The sequence below is a fragment of the Ranitomeya imitator genome, chromosome 3 (assembly GCF_032444005.1).
Source record: "Ranitomeya imitator isolate aRanImi1 chromosome 3, aRanImi1.pri, whole genome shotgun sequence".
NCBI classification, from domain to species: domain Eukaryota; kingdom Metazoa; phylum Chordata; class Amphibia; order Anura; family Dendrobatidae; genus Ranitomeya; species Ranitomeya imitator.
Window position 1 is genome coordinate 1912268 of NC_091284.1, and position 21103 is coordinate 1933370.

A 21103-nucleotide genomic window follows, 5' to 3' on the forward strand; every position below is an offset into this window, starting at 1 on the left:
TTATCAACGCGGCAGTCGCTACAACGACACCCAAAGGCGGCACACGGTATTGCTGCCACCAGCTTCGATTAAACGGGTCCGAAGCTAACCCAAAACAGTAGCGTAATTCCCTTCAGAAGACTTAGGGCACGTTTTAGAACAGGAAGAACGAACTAGTATTAAATAATATACCCCATCAAAAGTTTCAGGCAGTGTTTATAAACGGTTATATAAAGATGTTACAATATGAGACAATTGAAAATATGTACAAGGTAATTAGAAAAAAAACGGGGATTACATGAGAAATAACACTTACATGTGTTCAGATCATTTCAGGCAACCAGGCTAGGTCCATATGTCCCAATGCATTAGGACTGGTTAAAAAAAGCTCTTCACGTCAGGCTCACATAGACTCCAGCAGCAGACTGACTCCTGGGGACTGGCCAAAAACTTATAGCTGCAGCCTGTGACATCACAGAAAGGGGTTGGTTTACTCCGTCCCTCCTACCTCTTCAGTTTAACTAACTTTACCCTAAATTTCTCTAATGCTTGTAACTCCGCTACAGAACATGTCATGGTCATAACAAACCCAGCATTCATTTCGTATTAACATTGGCATTCTAGCAAGATCAAATATGTCCTATTTGGGATGCCTAATTACCGAGAAATCCCTACTTTTTTACCTGATGGAGTTAGAAGCTCATGTGTACAGCGGTTAACAGATCCGTCGCTGGACATAAAGAATATGTATTTTCCTTTTTTCTAGCCTAACTCATTAGCCCAATATCTTATCATATTAGAACAAAGACTCTCATGGATTCTGGAAACTTCTAAACCAGTGTCTGCTAGAGGAAGATTTGAGCCTAGTCGTAAATACCTTCCTTCAATAAAACTCCCCCACATGCATGGACAATACAAGCTAAACACAGAGTGAAGAGGGGTCGCCAACCCACTCTATATGGGCTGGCAGAGTAACTATACTTATATGATATTTCATACAATATTGTGACAGATATGTCAAACTACTGCTGCTCCTGTATCACCTGTCAAAGAGTGGGGAAGGCGGGGCCTGCTCTTAAGGCTCCCCTGATACCTTTGCCAGTGATAGAGGAGCCTTTCCAGAGGATCGCGGTGGACATTGTGGGCCCACTGGCCGTCCCCAGCAGCTCTGGAAAGCAATACATCCTTACTGTGGTAGACTACGCTACCCAGTACCCAGAGGCAGTAGCTCTGTCGTCAACTAGGGCAGATAAGGTGGTGGATGCCCTGTTGGCCATCTTTTCACGTGTAGGGTTTCCCAGGGAAATGCTTACTGATCAAGGGACCCAATTTATGTCTCGCCTAATGGAGGCTCTCTGTAAGTGAATGCAAGTGAGGCACCTGGTATCGAGTTCGTATCACCCACAGACCAATGGCTTGTGCGAACGCTTCAATGGTACCCTCAAACAGATGCTACGCATGCTGGTTGAGACCCAAGGGCGCGACTGGGAGCAGTACCTTCCACACCTGCTGTTCGCTTACCGAGAGGTTCCGCAGGCCTCGACGGGGTTCTCTCCCTTCGAGCTCCTGTATGGCAGGCGAGTCCGGGGACCCCTTGGGTTGGTAAGAGAATCCTGGGAAGAGGAGCCGAACCCTTCTGAAGTGTCCATAGTGGAGTATGTCCTGCGCTTCCGTGACAAGATGCAGATCTTGACGCAGTTGGTGCATGACAACATGACGCAGGCTCAGGCTGACCAGAAGCACTGGTACGCCCAGAACGCCCGGGAGCGGACCTACCACGTGGATCAAAAGGTGTGGGTGCTGGTCCCCGTACCAAAGGATAAGCTTCAGGCAGCCTGGGAGGGCCCATACGTCGTCCACCAACAGCTCAACCCGGTCACTTACGTGGTCACACTTGACCACGCTCGGGGTAGGCGAAAGGCCTTTCACGTCAACATGATGAAGGCTCATCACGAACGGGAACCTTTTGTCCTACTGGTCTGCAGCTTGCCCGAAGACGGGGAGGAAGACACCCTCCTGGACATGCTGGCCCAAGCCAAGGCCGGTGGGTCCATCGAGGACGTGGAGGTAAGCACCTCACTAACTGAACACCAGCGGTCGCAGTTGCGGACCAAGCTGGAACCCTTCCGGGCCGTGTTCTCCAACCGACCTGGAAGGACTGAGTTAGCAGGCCACGAGGTGGACACCAGGAATCATGTCCCACTACGGCGAACACCCTATCGAATCTCCGACCAGGTGCAGCAGGTTATGTGCCAGGAGATCGATGAAATGTTACAGCTGGGGGTGATTCGACGGTCAAAGAGTGCGTGGGCCTCACCTGTAGTTCTCGCGCCCAGAAGGACCCGACCACCTGGTTCGGCGTGGACTACAGGGGGCTCAACGCCATCACAGCCTCTGACGCGCACCCAATGTCGCACATCGAGGAGCTGCTTGAGAGAGTTTAGCTGGCGCAGATTACCTAACCATAATGGATCTGAGTCGAGGATACTGGCAGATTCCCCTGAGCCCCGAGGCGCAGAAATCCGCCTTTATCACACCCTTTGGACTGTATGAGTCCACGGTCATGCCCTTCGGCATGAAGAATGCCCCTGCCACTTTCCAGCGGATGGTCAACCTCCTGCTTCAGGGACTGGAGAAGTACGCCGTGGCATACATAGATGACATTGCCATCTTCAGTTTCTCCTGGGAGGAACACCTGCAGCATCTCGAGGAGGTGCTCAGGCGAATTCACGAGCTGGACTGACTATCAAGCGGGGAAAGTGCCAGATGGGCATGAGTGAGGTCCACTACCTGGGGCACAGGGTAGGCGGGGGCACCCTAAAGCCAGAGCCTGAGAAAGTGGGAGCGATCGTGAACTGGCCCACCCTCATGACCAAGAAACAGTTGATGTCATTCCTGGGCACGGCAGGGTACTATAGGCGCTTAGTACAGCACTATAGTAGCCTGGCAAAACCTTTGACGGATCTCACCAGGAAGAAGCTACCCCACATCGTCAACTGGACCGACGGCTGTGAGGGGGCCTGCCAGGCGTTGAAAACAGATTTAAGGCAGTGTTTATAAAAAGTTATATAAAGATGTTACAATATGAGATAATTGAAAATATGTACATGGTAATCATAAAAATAACAGGGTTAAATGAGAAATTAACACTTACATGTGTTCAGGTCATTTCAGGCAAAATCAGGCTAGTGGGCGGAGCTCCCAAATGTCCCAATGCATCAGGGCTGGCAGTGAGGGCTCAAGTCAGACTCAGACAGACTCTCACAGACTCAGCAGGCTGGGTAAAGTGGAGTCACTTAAATAACCACAGCCTCATGACATCACTAACAGCATTGGTTTCCTCAGACCCTCCTATCTCTTCAGTCTTACTACATTTCACACAAATTTGTCTGCCTGTATCTCCGCTACAGAACATGTCAGAATCATAACACACCCAGCATTCATCTTGTATTAACATTGGCGTTCTAATGAGACCAAATTTGGGCTTGATGGGATGCATAGTTCCAGAGAAATCCATACTCTGTCCCTGTTGGAACTAGAAGCCCGCGCTTACCGTGGCTGATAGATGCGTCGATGGAGATTCACAAACTGGACGTATTATTTTCCTAGCCTAAACCGTTGGCCCAATATCTCACTATAATGGAACAAAGAACTTCTTGCCTTTAAAGAAGGAAATCAGACCAGTTCCTGCTGGAGGAAGTTTTGAGCCGACACCAGCGATCGTAAAAATTCTTTTGGGAGGGGCATGAGGGGTTTGTGAGCCGCACATACACATCTCAGAACAGAAACACAAGGGGGGTTTTAGCCCACAGCATGGGCTAGTGTCACGATATTGTATGAAATATCATATAAGCTTGTTAGCCAGGCTGCAGGCTAAAAAGCCCCCCTTCCCTTTCACTCAGCCAAGAGCTTTCCTTTCCAATGTATGGGGGAAGAGAGATTTTTTTGCCTCTAGCTCTGAGAGCAAAGGAAATTACGACCGCTAGTGAAGGCTCAAACTCTGTCGAGCTAGAACTGGATTACAAGTCCCCAGAATCCCTGAGGTCTTTGTTCTGTTATTGTAAGATATTAGGCAAACGATTTAAGCTAGAAATAGGAAAAATATATATTCTTTACGTCCCTTGGCGGATCTATCCGCCACTCTAAACACAAGCTTCTAACTCCATCTGGTAAAAAACTAGGGATTTCTCTGTAAAGACGCATCACACATATGACATATTTGATCTCATTAGAATGCCCATGTTAATACGAGATGAATGCTGGGTTTGTTATGTCTATGACATGTTCTGTAGCGCAGTTAGGGTAAAATTAGTTAACTGAAGAGGTAGGAGGGACGAGGTGATCCAACCCCTTTCTGGGATGTCACAGGCTGCAGCTATAACTGTCTGGCCAGATCCCAGCAGTCAGTCTGCTGTTGGAAGAACACGTGAGTCTAACTGAAGAGCTGTTCTAAGGCACTGGGACAGATGGAAACCCCCCACCAGCATGGTTTTTGCCTGAACTGATATGAACTGAGAACATGTGAGTTGTACCTTTTCTTATGTAATCCCTGTTTATTTTATAATTATCTTGTACATATTTTCAATTGTCTCATATTGTAACATCTTTACATGACCTTTTATAAACACTGCCTGAAACGTTTGATGGAGTATAATATTTAATACTAGTTTGTTCTCCTGTTCTAAAACGTACCGTCTTCTGAAGGGAATTACGCTACTGTTTTTGGGTTAGCTTCGGACGCGTTTAATCGAAGCTGGTGGCAGCTTACCGTGTGCAGGCTTTTGGGTGTTGTTGTAGTGACTGCGGCGTTGATAATTATTGTTCCTGCCTGAGCGGGAGTAGTTTATCGCGTCGCTGCAGCGTGCCCAATAGCCAGTACATAGCAGGCAGCCTTTCTGGCGACTAATTACCCCAGGTGCAGTACCTAATCTGACCTGAGAGTAAGGGGGGCGCCAGAGAGCTGCAAGTTTTAAGTGGAACTGTAAGCGGGATATACATAAATCCCTGCAGTTCGTGGTATATTGAAGAGCAGTGGGATACCTAGAATAAGCCCCTGCTGTAAACTAAGAGGTCAATAGCCTTGTGTGTTTTTTCATCACATTTTGGAGTGGAGGGATAACTAAGATAAGCCCCCCCCCCTGCACATGTGATAGCCGTCTGTTGGCCTAAAGTCACCCCAACCCGTGATGTAGGGGTGACGGTCACGGTGTGAATCGTGACAGCTAGCAAGAAGCAATAAAAGCTCTTCTACACCCATTGAAAAGAAAAGCTAAACCCTGAAGTAAAGGGGGCTCACCCTATATGTGCTGGCAGAGAAACTAAACTTATTATATACATTTTCCTCACAGCCAGCACCTATAGGGTGGGCGTTAACCCCCCTTCACTCTGTGTTTCTATGTGTGTGTGTTTAGCTTTTCTTCTCAATGCCTGCCCTGCCCCCAAGCCCAGGAAGGTGAAATTTAGTAAGACTGAAGAGATAGGAGGATCTGAGTGAACCAGCCCTGTTAGTGATGTCACGAGGCTGTGGTTATTTAAGTGACTCCACTTTACCCAGCCTTGGGAGTCTTAGTCTGAGCCTTACCAGAGGAGCCCTCACTGACAGACCTGATGCATTGGGACATTTGGGAGCTCCGCCCACAAGCCGGGTTTTGCCTGCTGTCACGACATTGTATGAAATATCATATAAGTTTAGTTTCTCTGCCAGCACATATAGGGTGGGCGTTGACCCCCCTTTACTCTGTGTTTAGCTTGCCTTGTCAATGTATGTGGGGAAGTTTTATTGAAGAAAGGTATTTACGACTGGCATAGCTGCAGTGGAAAGTTGTACTAGCTAAAACCGGTCTGATTCCCTTCTGTAAATGCAAGAAGTCCTTTGTTCCATTCTTGTAAGATATTGGGCTAACGATTTAGGCTAGAAAAAGGAAAAATACATGTTCTTTACGTCCGTCGGCGGATCTGTCAACCGCTGTAAACATGAGCTTCTAACTCCATCAGGTAAAAAAGTAGGGATTTCTCTGTAATTATGCATCACAAAGAGGACATATTTGATCTCATTAGAATGCCAATGTTAATACGAGATGAATGGTGGGTTTGTTATGACTATGACATGTTCTGTAGCGGAGTTACAGGCATTAGACAAATTTAGGCTAAATTTAGTTAAACTGAAGAGGTAGGAGGGTCTGGAAAAACCAGCCCTTTCTGTGATGTCATCAGGTTGAGCTATAAGTCTGTCTGTCTGCTGGAGCCTAGGGGAGTCTGACTTGAAGAGCTGTTCCTAACCAGAGTCCTCATGCACTGGGACATTTGGGGAGCTCCGCCCACCAGCATGGTTTTGCCTGATATGAACTGAGAACATGTGAGTTGTACCTTTTCTTATTTAATCCCTGTTTATTTTATAATTTACCTTGTACATATTTCAATTGTCTCATATTGTAACATCTTTTTATAAACACTGCCTTAATTTTAACGGAGTAAAATATATAAATTACTAGTTTTCGTTCTTTCTGCTCTAAAATGTACCCTAAGTCTCCTGAAGGGAATTACGCTACTGTTTTGGGTTTGCTTCGGACCCGTTTAATCGAAGCTGGTGGCAGCTTACCGTGTGCAGGCCTTTGGGTGTCGTTGTAGCGACTACAACGTTGATAATTATTGTTCCTGCCTGAGTTGGAGTAGTTTATCGCGTCGCTGCAGCGTGCCCAATAGCCAGTACATAGCAGGCAGCCTTTCTGGCGACTCATTACCCTAGGTGCAGTACCTAATCTGTCCTGAGAGTAAGGGGGCGCCAGAGAGCTGCAAGTTTCAAGTGGAACTGTGTTATGATCTGGTGGTTTAGGAACAACATGAGACAAGCTCTGAAGGAGGTGGTATCTGTACTGACCGCAAACCCTGAACCTAACAGCGCAGCTAAAAATAGCCATGGGGGGTACCTGACGCTCCCTAGACCCCTCGGCACAGCCTAAGATCTAACTTCCCCTAAAGATGGAAACAGGAAACCTATCTTGCCTCGGAGAAAATCCCCAAAGGAAAGATAGCCCCCCACAAATATTGACGGTGAGAAGAGGGGAAAATAACATACGCAGAAATGAAATCAGATTTTAGCATAGGAGGCCAGTCTAGCTTGATAGATAGGACAGGAAAGGATACTGTGCGGTGTAAGGATTTCACTCACTCAGCTGCGACGGCTGACACTCAGGAGACGTGTTCCTTTAAAGTTCACTGGGTTTATTGCTTCATAAACCATGTGGCAAATAACAGAAAGCAAAATGGGCCTTTGGTTCAGGCAAAGAAAAGCAAGTGTCCAGTTCATCCGGCTCAGTCCTGAAGCCGTAACACACTCAGGAGGGTTTCACCTCCACACATATCTACTGTGTAAAGGATTAGCCAGTCTTATAAAGAGCTAACCCCACCCAGTAACCCATCACATGATTAGCCATGTGGTCTGACATTACCACAGGTCCTGAAACACATATACAAGATTATGTGCAAGAAAGGAATACTCCGGGCTACATTACAGCAATCAGGCACTTATGTGGCACATACCTCCCATCGACCACAAACCCTTTAGCCATGCTACATACCTCCCCCCTCTGCCTAAAGCCGTGGGGCTTGGCACTTTCCCCCACTAAACAAGGGATTCTCGATAGGGCATACGCATTACCGTGCAGCTTTCCGGCCCTATGTTCCACATGGAAACTGAAGTCCTGCAGGGCTAAGAACCAACGGGTGACTCTAGCATTTCTTCCTTTCGTTTCTCTCATCCACCTAAGCGGGGCATGGTCAGATACCAGTCTAAATTTACGTCCCAGCAGATAGTACCGCAATGTGTCCACTGCCCATTTTATGGCCAAGCACTCCTTCTCAACGACTGAGTAGTTCTTTTCAGATGAGGACAGCTTCCTACTCAGATAGAGAACAGGATGCTCCTCCCCATGTAGTTCTTGGGAAAGGACTGCTCCCACCCCAACATCTGAGGCATCTGTCTGAAGAATAAACTCTTTCTTGAAGTTTGGGGCCATCAGAACGGGTTGCTTACACAAAGCGTTTTTCATTTCTTGGAAGGCTGACTCTGTTTCTTCGGACCACTTAACCATTACTGATTTTGTCCCTTTTAGCAGGTCAGTCAGAGGCGCAGCCATCGTGGCGAAGTTTGGGATGAACCTCCTGTAATATCCCACGATTCCCAGGAAGGCTTTAACTTGTTTCTTGGAAACTGGTTTTGGCCATGTTTGGATTGCCTCCACTTTATTGATTTGGGGTTTTATTTCTCCATGACCCACTATGTATCCAAGGTACTTAGCTTCTTCTTTACCCAAGGCGCACTTCTTCGGGTTTATAGTAAATCCGGCCTCTCTTATAGCATCCAACACCGCTTGGACTTTCTCCAGATGACTCTCCCAGTCCGGGCTAAAGATGACGATATCATCTAGGTACGCAGCAGCGTAGGCCTTATGGGGTGCAAGGACTCTATCCATAGCCCTCTGGAAGGTCGCCGGAGCTCCCTGTAGGCCAAACGGCATCCGGGCATATTGGAAGCATCCATCATGTGTCGAAAAGGCCGTCTTCTCCTTGGCTTCCTGTGCCATGGGGATCTGCCAATACCCCTTTGTCAAATCCAAGGTGGATATATATCTGGCGTGCCCAAGCCTTTCGATGAGCTCATCAATACGGGGCATGGGATAAGCGTCGAACTTGGAGACTTCATTCAACTTCCGATAGTCGTTGCAAAACCTCCACTCTCCATCAGGTTTTGGGACCAGGACAATTGGGCTCGACCAACCGCTCTTGGATTCCTCAATGACCCCAAGCCTCAACATACGCTCCACTTCCTTGGAGATAACTTCTCGACGAGCCTCAGGAATACGATAAGGTTTCACATTCACCCGCACATGTGGCTCTGTTAGGACCTCGTGCTCTATGACCTTCGTGTATCCTGGCAATTCTGAAAACAGGTCCCTGTTTTTCTGGAGTAACTCCCGGCACTGCTGTTTCTGGGTCTTTGATAGCGTCTCTGCTATAGTAACCGCTCCAACCTCACCTTCTGGGTTGCTTAACAATGATGGAGTTGCTGTCGGCTCTCTATCTTGCCATGGCTTGATGAGGTTGACATGGTAAACTTGGAATGGTTTCCGTCTTCCTGGTTGGTGAATTTTATAATTTACCTGACCAAGTTTCTCGACAACCTCATATGGCCCTTGCCATTTGGCCAAGAACTTGCTTTCCACCGTTGGAACTAACACAAGAACTCGGTCTCCCGGATTGAACTGCCTCACTCTTGCAGACCGGTTGTAGACCCTGGCTTGAGCTTCTTGTGCTTGGAGAAGGTGTTCTTTCACGATAGGCATCACCTTTGCAATCCTCTGCTGCATCAGGGCCACATGCTCAATGACGCTTCTGTGGGGTGTGACTTCGGCCTCCCAGGTTTCCTTGGCTATATCCAGGAGTCATCGTGGATGTCGGCCATATAGAAGCTCAAACGGTGAGAACCCTGTGGAGGCCTGTGGAACTTCACGAATGGAAAACATCAGATAGGGTAAGAGACAATCCCAGTCTCTACCGTCTTTCTCTATAGCTTTTCTCAGCATGCTCTTTAGGGTCTTGTTAAACCTCTCAACAAGGCCATCTGACTGGGGATGGTACACCGAGGTCCTCAACTGGGAGATCTTCAGGGCTTTGCATAACTCCCTCATCACCTTGCTCATGAAAGGTGTACCCTGGTCAGTCAGGATCTCCTTTGGCAGACCTGTCCGGGAAAAGACATGGACCAACTCGCGGGCTATGCTTTTTGAGGAAGAATTTCTCAAGGGAATGGCCTCAGGATAGCGTGTGGCATAGTCCAGGATGACTAATATATACTGATGGCCCCGAGCTGATTTAACTAAGGGACCGACCAAGTCCATGGCAATTCTCTCGAACGGTACCTCAATAATGGGCAGTGGCACAAGGGGGTTCCGGAAATGAGGAGTAGGAGCAGTTAGCTGACATGTAGGGCAGGACCTGCAATAGTTCACTATTTCCCGGTGACACCCAGGCCAATAGAACCTCTGCACAACCCGTTCCTGCGTTTTTTCCACCCCCAGGTGTCCACCCAAGATGTGTGAATGGGCCATGTCCAACACTTTCCGTCTATACGGACCCGGCACTATCAACTGCTCTACCAACTCCTCCCGTATTTTCGTGACACGGTACAACAACTCCCCCCTCAACAGAAAATGGGGAAATCTTGTGTCTGCCCCCGGCTCCTGTACCACCCCGTCAATAACTGTGACATTATTAAAGGCTTCCCTCAGAGTGGGGTCCCTATGTTGGGCAGTCCCAAAATTTTCACCGGTAACTTCTAACTCCAGAATGTCAGATGTAGGGGATACTTCCTCCTCATCCCCAACCAGAACACAAAAAGGAAAACTGTCTGCCTCTGGGTGTGGCGATACCCTTCCAGGGTTCACTGGTTCCCTGCCAGGGAGCTCAGAACCATTTCCCCACAAATCCCAAAACAAACAGAAATCCCGGCCAATAATTATAGGGTGCAACAAGTCCTGAACCACGCCGACTATGTGGGACTCAGTGCCACATGCCGTTTCAATGTCCACCCTGGCCATAGGGTAGTCCTTTGCATCACCATGTATGCACCGCACTCCGACCTTCTTTCCTGGGAGCAGGTGGAGAGGAAAAGTGGCCCTCACCAGGGTCACTAGGCTCCCCGAGTCTAACAGTGCCGTTACTGCTCGACCGTTCACCTTTACGGGACACGCTTGAGGTCCCTCGTTGGATGGAGAGTTCACACTACAGGCTGGATACGCATAGTATGAACAACGGCGTCCCATGCTGCAGTCCATCTGCTCAGTGGTTTGGGAACAACAGGCAGCTATATGTCCTGGCTTGTGGCACCTCCAACAAATAATATCACCCGTGGGGACCTTGGGCACCACCTCCCCCGCCCTTTGTGACCTTGGACGCACCACCCCTTTTTGGGACTCAGCTGCCTTCTGGGACCCCCAGTACGGCATGGGCTGCCTCCCGAAGGAGCCTTCCAACCCTTGGTATCTCTCAACCAGTCTGATCAGCTCGTCGGCATTCTGGGGATCACCCTGGGCAACCCAAGACTGTATAGGCCTCGGGAGGGAATGGACAAACCGATCCATCATCACCCGTTCTACCATCTGTGCAGGCGCAGAGGATTCTGGCTGCAGCCATTTCTGGACCAGGTGCAACAGATCAAACATTTGGGAACGAGGTGGTTTGTCCCGGTGATAGCCCCAGGAGTGAACTCGCTGTGCCCTGACAGTCAGTGTCACCCCCAAACGTGCGAGAATCTCGGCTTTCAATTTGTGATACTCTTTGGCATCCTGCAAGGTCAAATCATAGTACGCCTTCTGGGGTTCTCCCGTCAGGTATGGCGCAAGTACCTCTGCCCACTGCTCTGGCGGAAGTTTTTCCCTCTCAGCGACCCTCTCAAACACCGTCAGGAAGGCCTCAACATCATCCCCGGGAGTCATTTTCTGCAATGCGCGTCTTACCGTCTTCCGGACGTGGGTGTCATCAGCCAAACCTGGGGTTGGGGCGCTCGCCTTGCCCTGGATGGCGGTTGCCAGAAGCTGCATCTGCTGCTGATGCTCCTGCTGGCTCTGCTGCATCTGCTGCCGTTGCTCCTGCTGACTCTGCCATTGCTCCTGCTGACTCTGCCGTTGCTCCTGCTGGCTCTGTTGTATCTGCTGCATCAACAGCCTGTTGGTCTCTTGCTGCCTTTGCTCCTGCTGGACCAAGTGTTTCAGCAAGTCCTCCATTTTCTCCGGCAATGCTTGCTGGCTTGCAACAGCCTTGACCCAGGACATTCAAAAATAAACTCACGTCTCCGCTGGGAACGCTGCTCGCACGTCTACCACCAATTGTAAGGATTTCACTCACTCAGCTGCGACGGCTGACACTCAGGAGACGTGTTCCTTTAAAGTTCACTGGGTTTATTGCTTCATAAACCATGTGGCAAATAACAGAAAGCAAAATGGGCCTTTGGTTCAGGCAAAGAAAAGCAAGTGTCCAGTTCATCCGGCTCAGTCCTGAAGCCGTAACACACTCAGGAGGGTTTCACCTCCACACATATCTGCTGTGTAAAGGATTAGCCAGTCTTATAAAGAGCTAACCCCACCCAGTAACCCATCACATGATTAGCCATGTGGTCTGACATTACCACAGGTCCTGAAACACATATACAAGATTATGTGCAAGAAAGGAATACTCCGGGCTACATTACAGCAATCAGGCACTTATGTGGCACATACCTCCCATCGACCACAAACCCTTTAGCCATGCTACAGCGGTCAGTATAAAAACTACAAAACAATCCACACAGAGTTTACAAAAATCTCCACACCTGACTAAAGGTGTGGAGGGTAAATCTGCTTCCCAGAGCTTCCAGCTAACAGAAATAATCCATACTGACAAGCTGGACAAATATAGAATGCACAGAACAATAAGTCCACAACATGTGGACTGAAATGAGCAAAGCCAGAACTTATCTTTGCAGAAATTGGTCAGGAAACCAGGAGAATCCAAGCAGAGATGTGAATCCAGCCAGGAAACATTGACAAGTGGCACTGGCTGAAGAAAGAGCCAGACTTAAATAGCCGAGCAGAAGAGACGATGTGGAGGCAGCTGATGACAGCTAACTCCAAGGAGCAGCCATACCACTAGAAACCACAAGAGGGAGCCCAAGAGCAGAACTCACAAAAGTGCCACTTACAACCACCGGAGGGAGCCCAAGAGCGGAATTCACAACAGAACTGTAAGTGGGATATACATAAATCCCTGCAGTTCGTGGTATATTGAAGAGCAGTGGGATACCTAAAATAAGCCCCTGCTGTAAACTAAGAGGTCAATAGCCTTGTGTGTGTTTTTCATCACATTTTGGAGTGGAGGGATAACTAAGATAAGCCCCCCTGCACAGGTGATAGCAGTCTGTTGGCCTAAAGTCACCCCGATCCGTGACGTAGGGGTGACGGTCACAGTGTGAATCGTGACACCTGCCAGCATGGTTTTGCCTGACATGATCTGAAAACATGTGAGTTTTACCTTTCTTCTTTATTCCATGTTATTTTATAATTGCTTGTACATATTTTCAATTGTCTCATATTGTAACATCTTTTATACCTTTTTATAAACACTGCCTTAATCTTTAATGGAGTAAAATATTTAAAATACTAGATTCATTCTTCCTGCTCTAAAACATACCCTAAGTCTCCTGAAGGGAATCACGCTACTGTTTTGGGTTAGCTTCGGATCCGTTTAATCGAAGCTGGTGGCAGCATATCGTGTGCTGTGCCTTTGGGAGTCGTTGTAGCGACTGCGGCGTTGATAATTATTGTTCCTGCCTGAGTGGTAGTAGTTAAATCGCCTCACTGCAGCGTGCCCAATAGCAAGTACATAGCAGGCAGCCTTTCTGGCGACTAATTACCCTAGGTGCAGTACCTAATCTCACCTGAGGTTAAGGGGGCGCAAGAGAGCTGCAAGTTCAAGCTGAACTGTAAGCGGGATATACATAAATCCCTGCAGTTTGTGGTATATTGAAGAGCAGTGGGATAATTAAAATAAGCCCCTGCTGTAAACTAAGAGGTCAATAGCCTTGTGTGTGTTTTTTCATCACATTGTAGCAGTGGAGGGGTAACTAAGATAAGCCCACCTGCACATGTGATAGCCGCCTGTTGGCCTAAAGTCACCCCGATCCGTGACGCAGGGGTGACGGTCACGGTGTGAATCGTGACAATTATGTACCTGTATCGGGGAGTACAATGTATTACACAGTGATTATGTACCTGTATCGGGGAGTACGGTGTATTACACAGTGATTATGTACCTGTATCGGGGAGTACGGTGTATTATACAGTGATTATGTACCTGTATCGGGGAGTAACATGTATTACACAGTGATTATGTACCTGTATCGGGGAGTACGGTGTATTACACAGTGATTATGTACCTGTATCGGGGAGTACGGTGTATTATACAGTGATTATGTACCTGTATCGGGCAGTATGATGTATTATACAGTGATTATGTACCTGTATCGGGGAGTACGGTGTATTATACAGTGCTTATGTACCTGTATTGGGGAATACGATGTATTATACAGTGATTATGTTCCTGTATCGGGGAGTACGGTGTATTATACAGTGATTATGTACCTGTATTGGGGAGTAAGATGTATTATACAGTGATTATGTACCTGTATCGGGGAGTACGATGTATTATACAGTGATTATGTACCTGTATCGGGGAGTACGATGTATTATACAGTGATTATGTACCTATATCGGGGTGTACGGTGTATTATACAGTGATTATGTACCTGTATCGGGGAGTACGATGTATTATACAGTGATTATGTACCTGTATCGGGGAGTACGGTGTATTATACAGTGATTATGTACCTATATCGGGGTGTACGGTGTATTATACAGTGATTATGTACCTGTATCAGGGAGTACGGTGTATTGTACAGTGATTATGTACCTATATCGGGGAGTACAGTGTATTATACAATGATTATGTACCTGTATCGGGGAGTACGGTGTATTATACAGTGATTATGTACCTGCATTGGGGAGTACGGTGTATTATACAGTGATTATGTACCTGTATCGGGGAGTATGGTGTATTATACAGTGATTATGTACCTGTAGTGGGGAGTATGGTTATTATACAGCGATTATGTACCTGTATCGGGAGTACGGTGTATTAGTTTACGCACCTGTATTGGGGAGTACGGGCCCCCCGGGTCCCCACTCAGCAGCGTTTCGCTGTTCATCTTGGTCTTCAGACATGATATGTAGCGGCTGCAGAAATCCTTGCACAGCTCATTGACCTTCTCCAGTTCCAGGAGGTGAATCCTCAGCACCTGAATGGCCTTCACCATCTGCAGAGAATAGCACAGAAGTGACGGGGCAGAGCAGAGGCTGCGCCACACGACCCCCACATGGGGTGTCACTGACAAGGGTCCGGATGGTCACACTGCTGACAGCACCCTCCACAGTACCCCAGAGATATGTCCAGTCCTAACTGGTGACCTTGAGGGGCTACGCACCAGGCTGTCAGTCTCGGGGTCCTCGGAGAAGAAGTCCTTCCCCTCCTTGTGCTGTCTCCTCACGAAGGTCTCTATGTCCAGGTCGAAGCTGGCGGAGGTCGTGCTCTCTGATCCCTGAGTGCAGCCTTCACATTTCTCAAAAAGCAGAGCGAGCAGAGGGAAGAGCGGGTGCCTGCGGGTGAGAGAAGCAGAGGGTGCTACAGTCGAGGCTTCTAACCGTGAGTGCGCTACATCCAAGGCTTCCACCCGTGAGGGCGCTAAACCAAGGCTTCCACCCGTGAGGGTGCTACAGCCAAGGCTTCCACCTGTGAGGGCGCTACAGTCGAAGCCTCCACCCATCAGGGCGATACAGCCGAAGACTCCACCTGTGAGAGCACTACAGACGAAGATTCCACCCGTGAGAGTGCTACACCAAAGCATTCCACCCATGAGAGCGCTACAGCTGTGGCTTCCATCCATGAGGACGTAACAACCGAGGCTTCCACCTGTGAGAGCGCTACAGCCGAGGCCTCCACCCCTGAAAGCACTACAGCCCAGGCCTACACCCATGAGCCCTCCACAGCCGAGGCCTCACCTATGAGAGCTCTACAGCCGTGGATTCCACCCGTTAGAGCGCTACAGTGGAGGATTCCACCCGTTAGAACGCTACAGCCGAGGCTTACACTCGTGAGGGAGCTACAGACGAGGCTTTCACCCATGAGTGCGCTACAGACGAGGCTCTCAAACGTGAGCGTGCTACAGCTGAGGCGTCCTCCCATGAGAGCACTACAACCAAGGCTACCACCTGTGAGGGCACTACAGCCAAGGCTTCCACACTACAGCAGGGGCTTCCAGCCGTGAGGGGGCTAGAGCCGAGGCTTCCACCCATGAGCACGCTACAACCGAGGCCTCCATCCGTGAGTGTGCTACAGCCGAGGCCTCCTGCTGTGAGCGTGCTACAGCAGAGGCCTCCACCCGTGAGCAAGCTAAAGCTGAGGTCTCCACCCATGAGCAAGCTACTGCCAAGGCCTCCACCCCTGAGAGTGCTACAGACAAGGTATCGACCCGTGAGAGTACTAGAGCCCAGTCCTCCACCCGTGAGCCTTCCACAGCCGAGGCATGCACCTATGAAAGCACTACCACCGAGGCTTCCACCCGTGAGAGCTCTACAGCCGTGGATTCCACCCCTGAGAGCGCTACAGCGGAGGATTCCACCCGTGAGAGCACTAGAGCCAAGGCTTACACTCGTGAGGGCAGTACAGATGAGGCTTCCACCTGTGAGCGCGCTACAGTCGAGGCTTGCAACCGTGAGGGCGCTAAAGCCGAGGCCTCCACCCATGAGCGCACTACAGCCAAGGCCTCCACCTGTGAGTGCGCTACAGCTGAGGCTTCTACCCGTGAACGTGCTATATTCAAGGCCTCCTTCCATGAATGTGCTACAGCCGAGGCCTCCACCCTTGAGAGCGCTACAACCAAGGCTTTCACCCGTGAGAGCGCTACAGCCGAGGCCTCCACACCTGAGAGCGCTACAGCCAAGGCCTACACTCATGACAGCGCTACAGCAAAGGCCTCTACCCGTGAAAGTACTGCAGCCCATGCGTCCACCCGTGAGCCCTCCACAGCCGAGGCATGCATCTATGAGAGCAACTATGTTACTATTTGCTTGCCTGAGGAGGTGGTGATGGCGAACTCAGTCGAGGGGTTCAAGAGAGGCCTGGATGTCTTCCTGGAGCAGAACAATATTGTATCATACAATTAGGTTCTGTAGAAGGACGTAGATCTGGGGATTTATTATGATGGAATATAGGCTGAACTGGATGGACAAATGTCTTTTTTCGGCCTTACTAACTATGTTACTATGTTACTATGTTACCGCCGAGGCTTCCATCTGCGAGAGCTCTACAGCTGTGGATTCCACCCTTGAGTGCTACAGACGAGGCTTCCACCCGTGAGCGTGCTACAGCCGAGGCTTCTACACTACAGCAGGGGCTTCCAGCCGTGAGGGGGCTAGAGCCGAGGCTTCCACCCGTGAGCACGCTACAACTGAGGCCTCCATCCGTGAGTGTGCTACAGCCGAGGCCTCCTGCTGTGAGCGTGCTACAGCAGAGGCCTCCACCCGTGAACAAGCTAAAGCTGAGGCATGCATCTATGAGAGCGCTACCGCCGAGGCTTCCATCTGCGAGAGCTCTACAGCTGTGGATTCCACCCTTGAGTGCTACAGACGAGGCTTCCACCCGTGAGCGTGCTACAGCCGAGGCTTCTACCCGTGAACACGCTATAGTCAAGGCCTCCTCCCGTGAATGTGCTACAGCCGAGGCTTCCACCTGTGAAAGCACTACAGCTGAGGCTTCCATCTGTGAGGGTACTACAGCTGGGGTTTCCAGCCGTTAGAGCGCAACAGCGGAGGATTCCACCCATGAGAGCACTACAGCCAAGGCTTAAACTTGTGAGCGCTCTACAGCAGAAGCTTCCAACCGTGAGGGCGCTACAGCCGAGGCCTCCACCCGTGAGCACACTACAGCCGAGGCCTCCACCCCTGAGAGCGCTAAAGCCGAGGCCTACACTCGTGAGAGCACTACAGCCAAGTGTGATGATAATGTATAATATGATTTTTAGTTTTCCCTGTTAGCACACATACTGTGGGCTCTGACCCCCCTTCTCTCTGTGTTTCTGCTTGCTGCATCCCAAATCCCTCATGGCCCCAACCACAAGAATTTTTATTGCGTATGTAGCCGCACAAATCTCCCTCCAATACCAGCTGAAAGTGGTCTAGTCTCTCTCAAAAGACATGAGGTTCTTTGTTCTATTATAAGATATTGGGCCATTGATGTAGGCTAGAAAAATAATGAATATATATTGCTAACTTCCATCAGTAGATCTGATAAACACTCTAAGCGCGAGCAGCTAAACACAACAAGTACAAAGTGCGGATTTCTCTGGAACCGTGTGGAACAACTAGGACGAATTTGGTATCATTAGTAAGCCAATATTAAAATAAGATGAATGATGGGCGTGCTGTGATTCTGACATGGTCTCAAGCTAAGATAAGAGAATTACAAGTATTGTTGGTAAAAGCTGCAAATATGAGGAGAGGGGAGGGCATTGGTAACTCAAACCCCTTTAGTCATGTCACAAGCCTGCAGTTATAAGTTGCTGCACTTGACCCAGCCTTCATTCTTGCTTGAGACCTCACCACAGAAAGACTAATGAATTGGGACATTTGGGGCTCCGCCTACCAGCATGATTTGCCTGAAATGACCTAAGCAAATGTGAGTTTATCTTCCTTTAATCCATGTTTATATTATAATTGCTTTGTACATACTTTGTCTAATATTGTAACATCTTTATATGCCTTTTCTAAACACTGCCTAATCTTTTATGGGGTAAAACATATAAAATACTAGCTTTGTTATCCTGCTCTAAAATGTACCCTAAGTCTTCTCAAGTTAATTACGCTACTAATTTAGGTTGGCTTGAACCCCTCCCTGTGAGAAATCTGAGCTGGTTCTGGGCTAGGCAGATGAGCTGGCAGTGACGGAGCAGGGTTTTATAAGCTATTGTCTGGCTGTGGCCTGAGCTTTTATAATTACCTCGCTGCAGCGTGCCTGCTAGCCAGTCCACAGTGAAGCAGCCCACCCGGCGACCAATTATCCTAGGTGTAGTTCCCTGACTGACCTGAGGGTAAAGGGGGCGCCGGAGAGCTGCAAGTTCCGAAGCGGAATTGGAAAAGCAGGATATACATAAATCCCTGCAGTTCATGATATTGTAGTAGCAGTGGGAAAACTAAAATAAGCCCCTGCGGTAAATTGATAGGTCAATAGCCTTTGTGTTTTCTCCACATTGTAGCAGTGGAGGGATAACTAAGATAAGCCCCCCTGCACATGTGCTAGCCATGTGCAGGCCAAAGGTCTCAAGGTCTCCCCCGATCTGGGACATATTGTTGGCAGCACGATTTGACATTGGCGGCAAGCGGTGCGATCATAGAGCATTAGTGATCTGGTTTGAGCAATCATTCCTCTCACTAAAGACTTGAAAAGTTCTTGCGAGGACTTTGCGCAAATAAGTTTGGAGAACGAACTCAGTGTTTATTAGTCCTGAGACAATTGTGTGTACTGGTAATTATCCCTTCCCTTTGTTTTTCTATCCTATCTTTTATTTGGCAACCATGGTTGTGCTGTGTCACGATCACACCGCAACCGTCACCCCTACGTCACAGATCGGAGTGACTTTAGGCCAACAGATGGCTATAACATGTGCAGGGGGGCTTATCTTAGTTATCCCTCCACGGCTACAATGTGATGAAAAAACAACACACACAAGTCTATGGACCTCTTAGTTTACAGCAGGGGCTTATTCTAGTTATCCCACTGCTCTACAATATAACACGAACTGCAGGGATTTATGTATATCCCTTGAACTTGCAGCTCTCTGGCGCCCCCTTTACCCTCAGGTCAGATTAGGTACTGCACCTAGGGTAATTAGTCGCCAGAAAGGCTGCATGCTATGTACTGGCTATTGGGCACGCTGCAGCGAGGCGATATAACTACTCCCGCTCAGGCAGGAACAATAATTATCAATGCCGCAGTCGCTACAACGACACCCAAAGGCACCGCACACGGTATGCTGCCACCAGCTTCGATTAAACAGGTCCGAAGCTAACCCAGAACAGTAGCGTAATTCCCTTCAGAAGACTTAGGGTACGTTTTAGAACAGGAAGAACGAAACTAGTAATTTAAATATTTTACTCCATTAAAATTAGGCAGTGTTTATGAAAAATATTACAAGGATGTTACACAAGAGATAATTGAAAATATGTACAAAGTAATTATAAAAATAACATGGATTAAAGAAGAAAGGTAAAACTCACATGTTCTCAGTTCATGTCAGGCAAAACCATGCTGCAGGCAGACCCCAAATATTCCAATGCATAGTACAGCTCCTCAGGCAAAAAACTCAGACTCCCGGCTGGGTAAAGTGTGGAGGCTTAATGATATTCACTGAGGTCTCAGAGATCTTTACGTTTTCAGACCCTGGAGACATAGAAATTCCTGACTGAGAAGGGAGGGACCACAGGTGGCTTTGCAGGATTGGTCACCTGCAGTTTAAAGCCACACCCTGCTCACACACTAGCTTCAAATTACCCAGTGTCTGCCATAGGGCTGGTTTGTTGTATTCGGGGGCGGGGGTGGGGGAGAGGGTTTTTTTTCAGCTGCCATGCTTTTGGGACCATGGTCAGAAGTGCAAAAATCCCTCAGCTATGGTTTTTACATTATCGTGACATACATTTTCCTCACACCTCCCCCTTTTGGTCTGCGCTATGGCAGCAGAACCTCTCGGTATGCCTCCATGCGCACCTCAGTTGGTTCGCCCTGGCAGGACAGTCCATCTGCATTTCCATGCTCCCTGCCCGTTTTGTGTTCAATGTTGAAGTCAAACTGCTGAAGGGCAAGGCTCCAGCGTAGCAACCTGCCGTTGGTTCCACACATGGCGTTTAGCCAGCGCAGAGGGTTGTGGTCAGTCACCTCAGTGAAGGTGCGACCGTACAAGTAGGGCTGCAAGCGCTGCAGGGCCTGTTATGAATAGGTAATTCAGAACCACAATGGACCTTGAAGTTCAGAGCACACAAAGTGACCTGACGATAAGCAAAAAACATAGGACGAACTCTGAGACGTGGGAACTCTGCTGACCGCAATCCCTAATCCTATCACACCACACTAGAGGTAGCCGTGGATTGCGCCTAACGCTCCCTATGCAACTCGGCACAGCCTGAGAAACTAGCTAGGCCTGAAGATAGAAAAATAAGCCTACCTTGCCTCAGAGAAATTCCCCAAAGGAAAAGGCAGCCCCCCACATATAATGACTGTGAGTTAAGATGAAAGTACAAACACAGAGATGAAATAGATTTAGCAAAGCGAGGCCCGACTTACTGAATAGACCGAGGATAGGAAAGATAGCTTTGCGGTCAACACAAAAACCTACAAACAACCACGCAGAGGGGCAAAAAGACCCTCCGCACCGACTAACGGTACGGAGGTGCTCCCTCTGCGTCTCAGAGCTTCCAGCAAGCAAGAATAA

The 21103-nt window shown here is 48.7% G+C and overlaps 1 protein-coding gene across 5 annotated transcripts in view; it reads right to left on the reverse strand.

Annotated features, from left to right (window-relative positions):
• PKNOX1 (PBX/knotted 1 homeobox 1) overlaps window positions 1-21103 on the reverse strand; it is a 211708-nt gene that overhangs the window by 123305 nt on the left and 67300 nt on the right. For all 5 annotated transcript variants that reach the window (XM_069760367.1, XM_069760372.1, XM_069760370.1 and 2 more), the window contains 2 exons: window positions 15050-15221; window positions 14717-14881 (listed from right to left, as the gene is read on the reverse strand). In XM_069760367.1, coding sequence (XP_069616468.1) covers window positions 14717-14881; window positions 15050-15221 — 337 coding nt within the window. The remainder of the gene's footprint in view (window positions 1-14716; window positions 14882-15049; window positions 15222-21103) is intronic.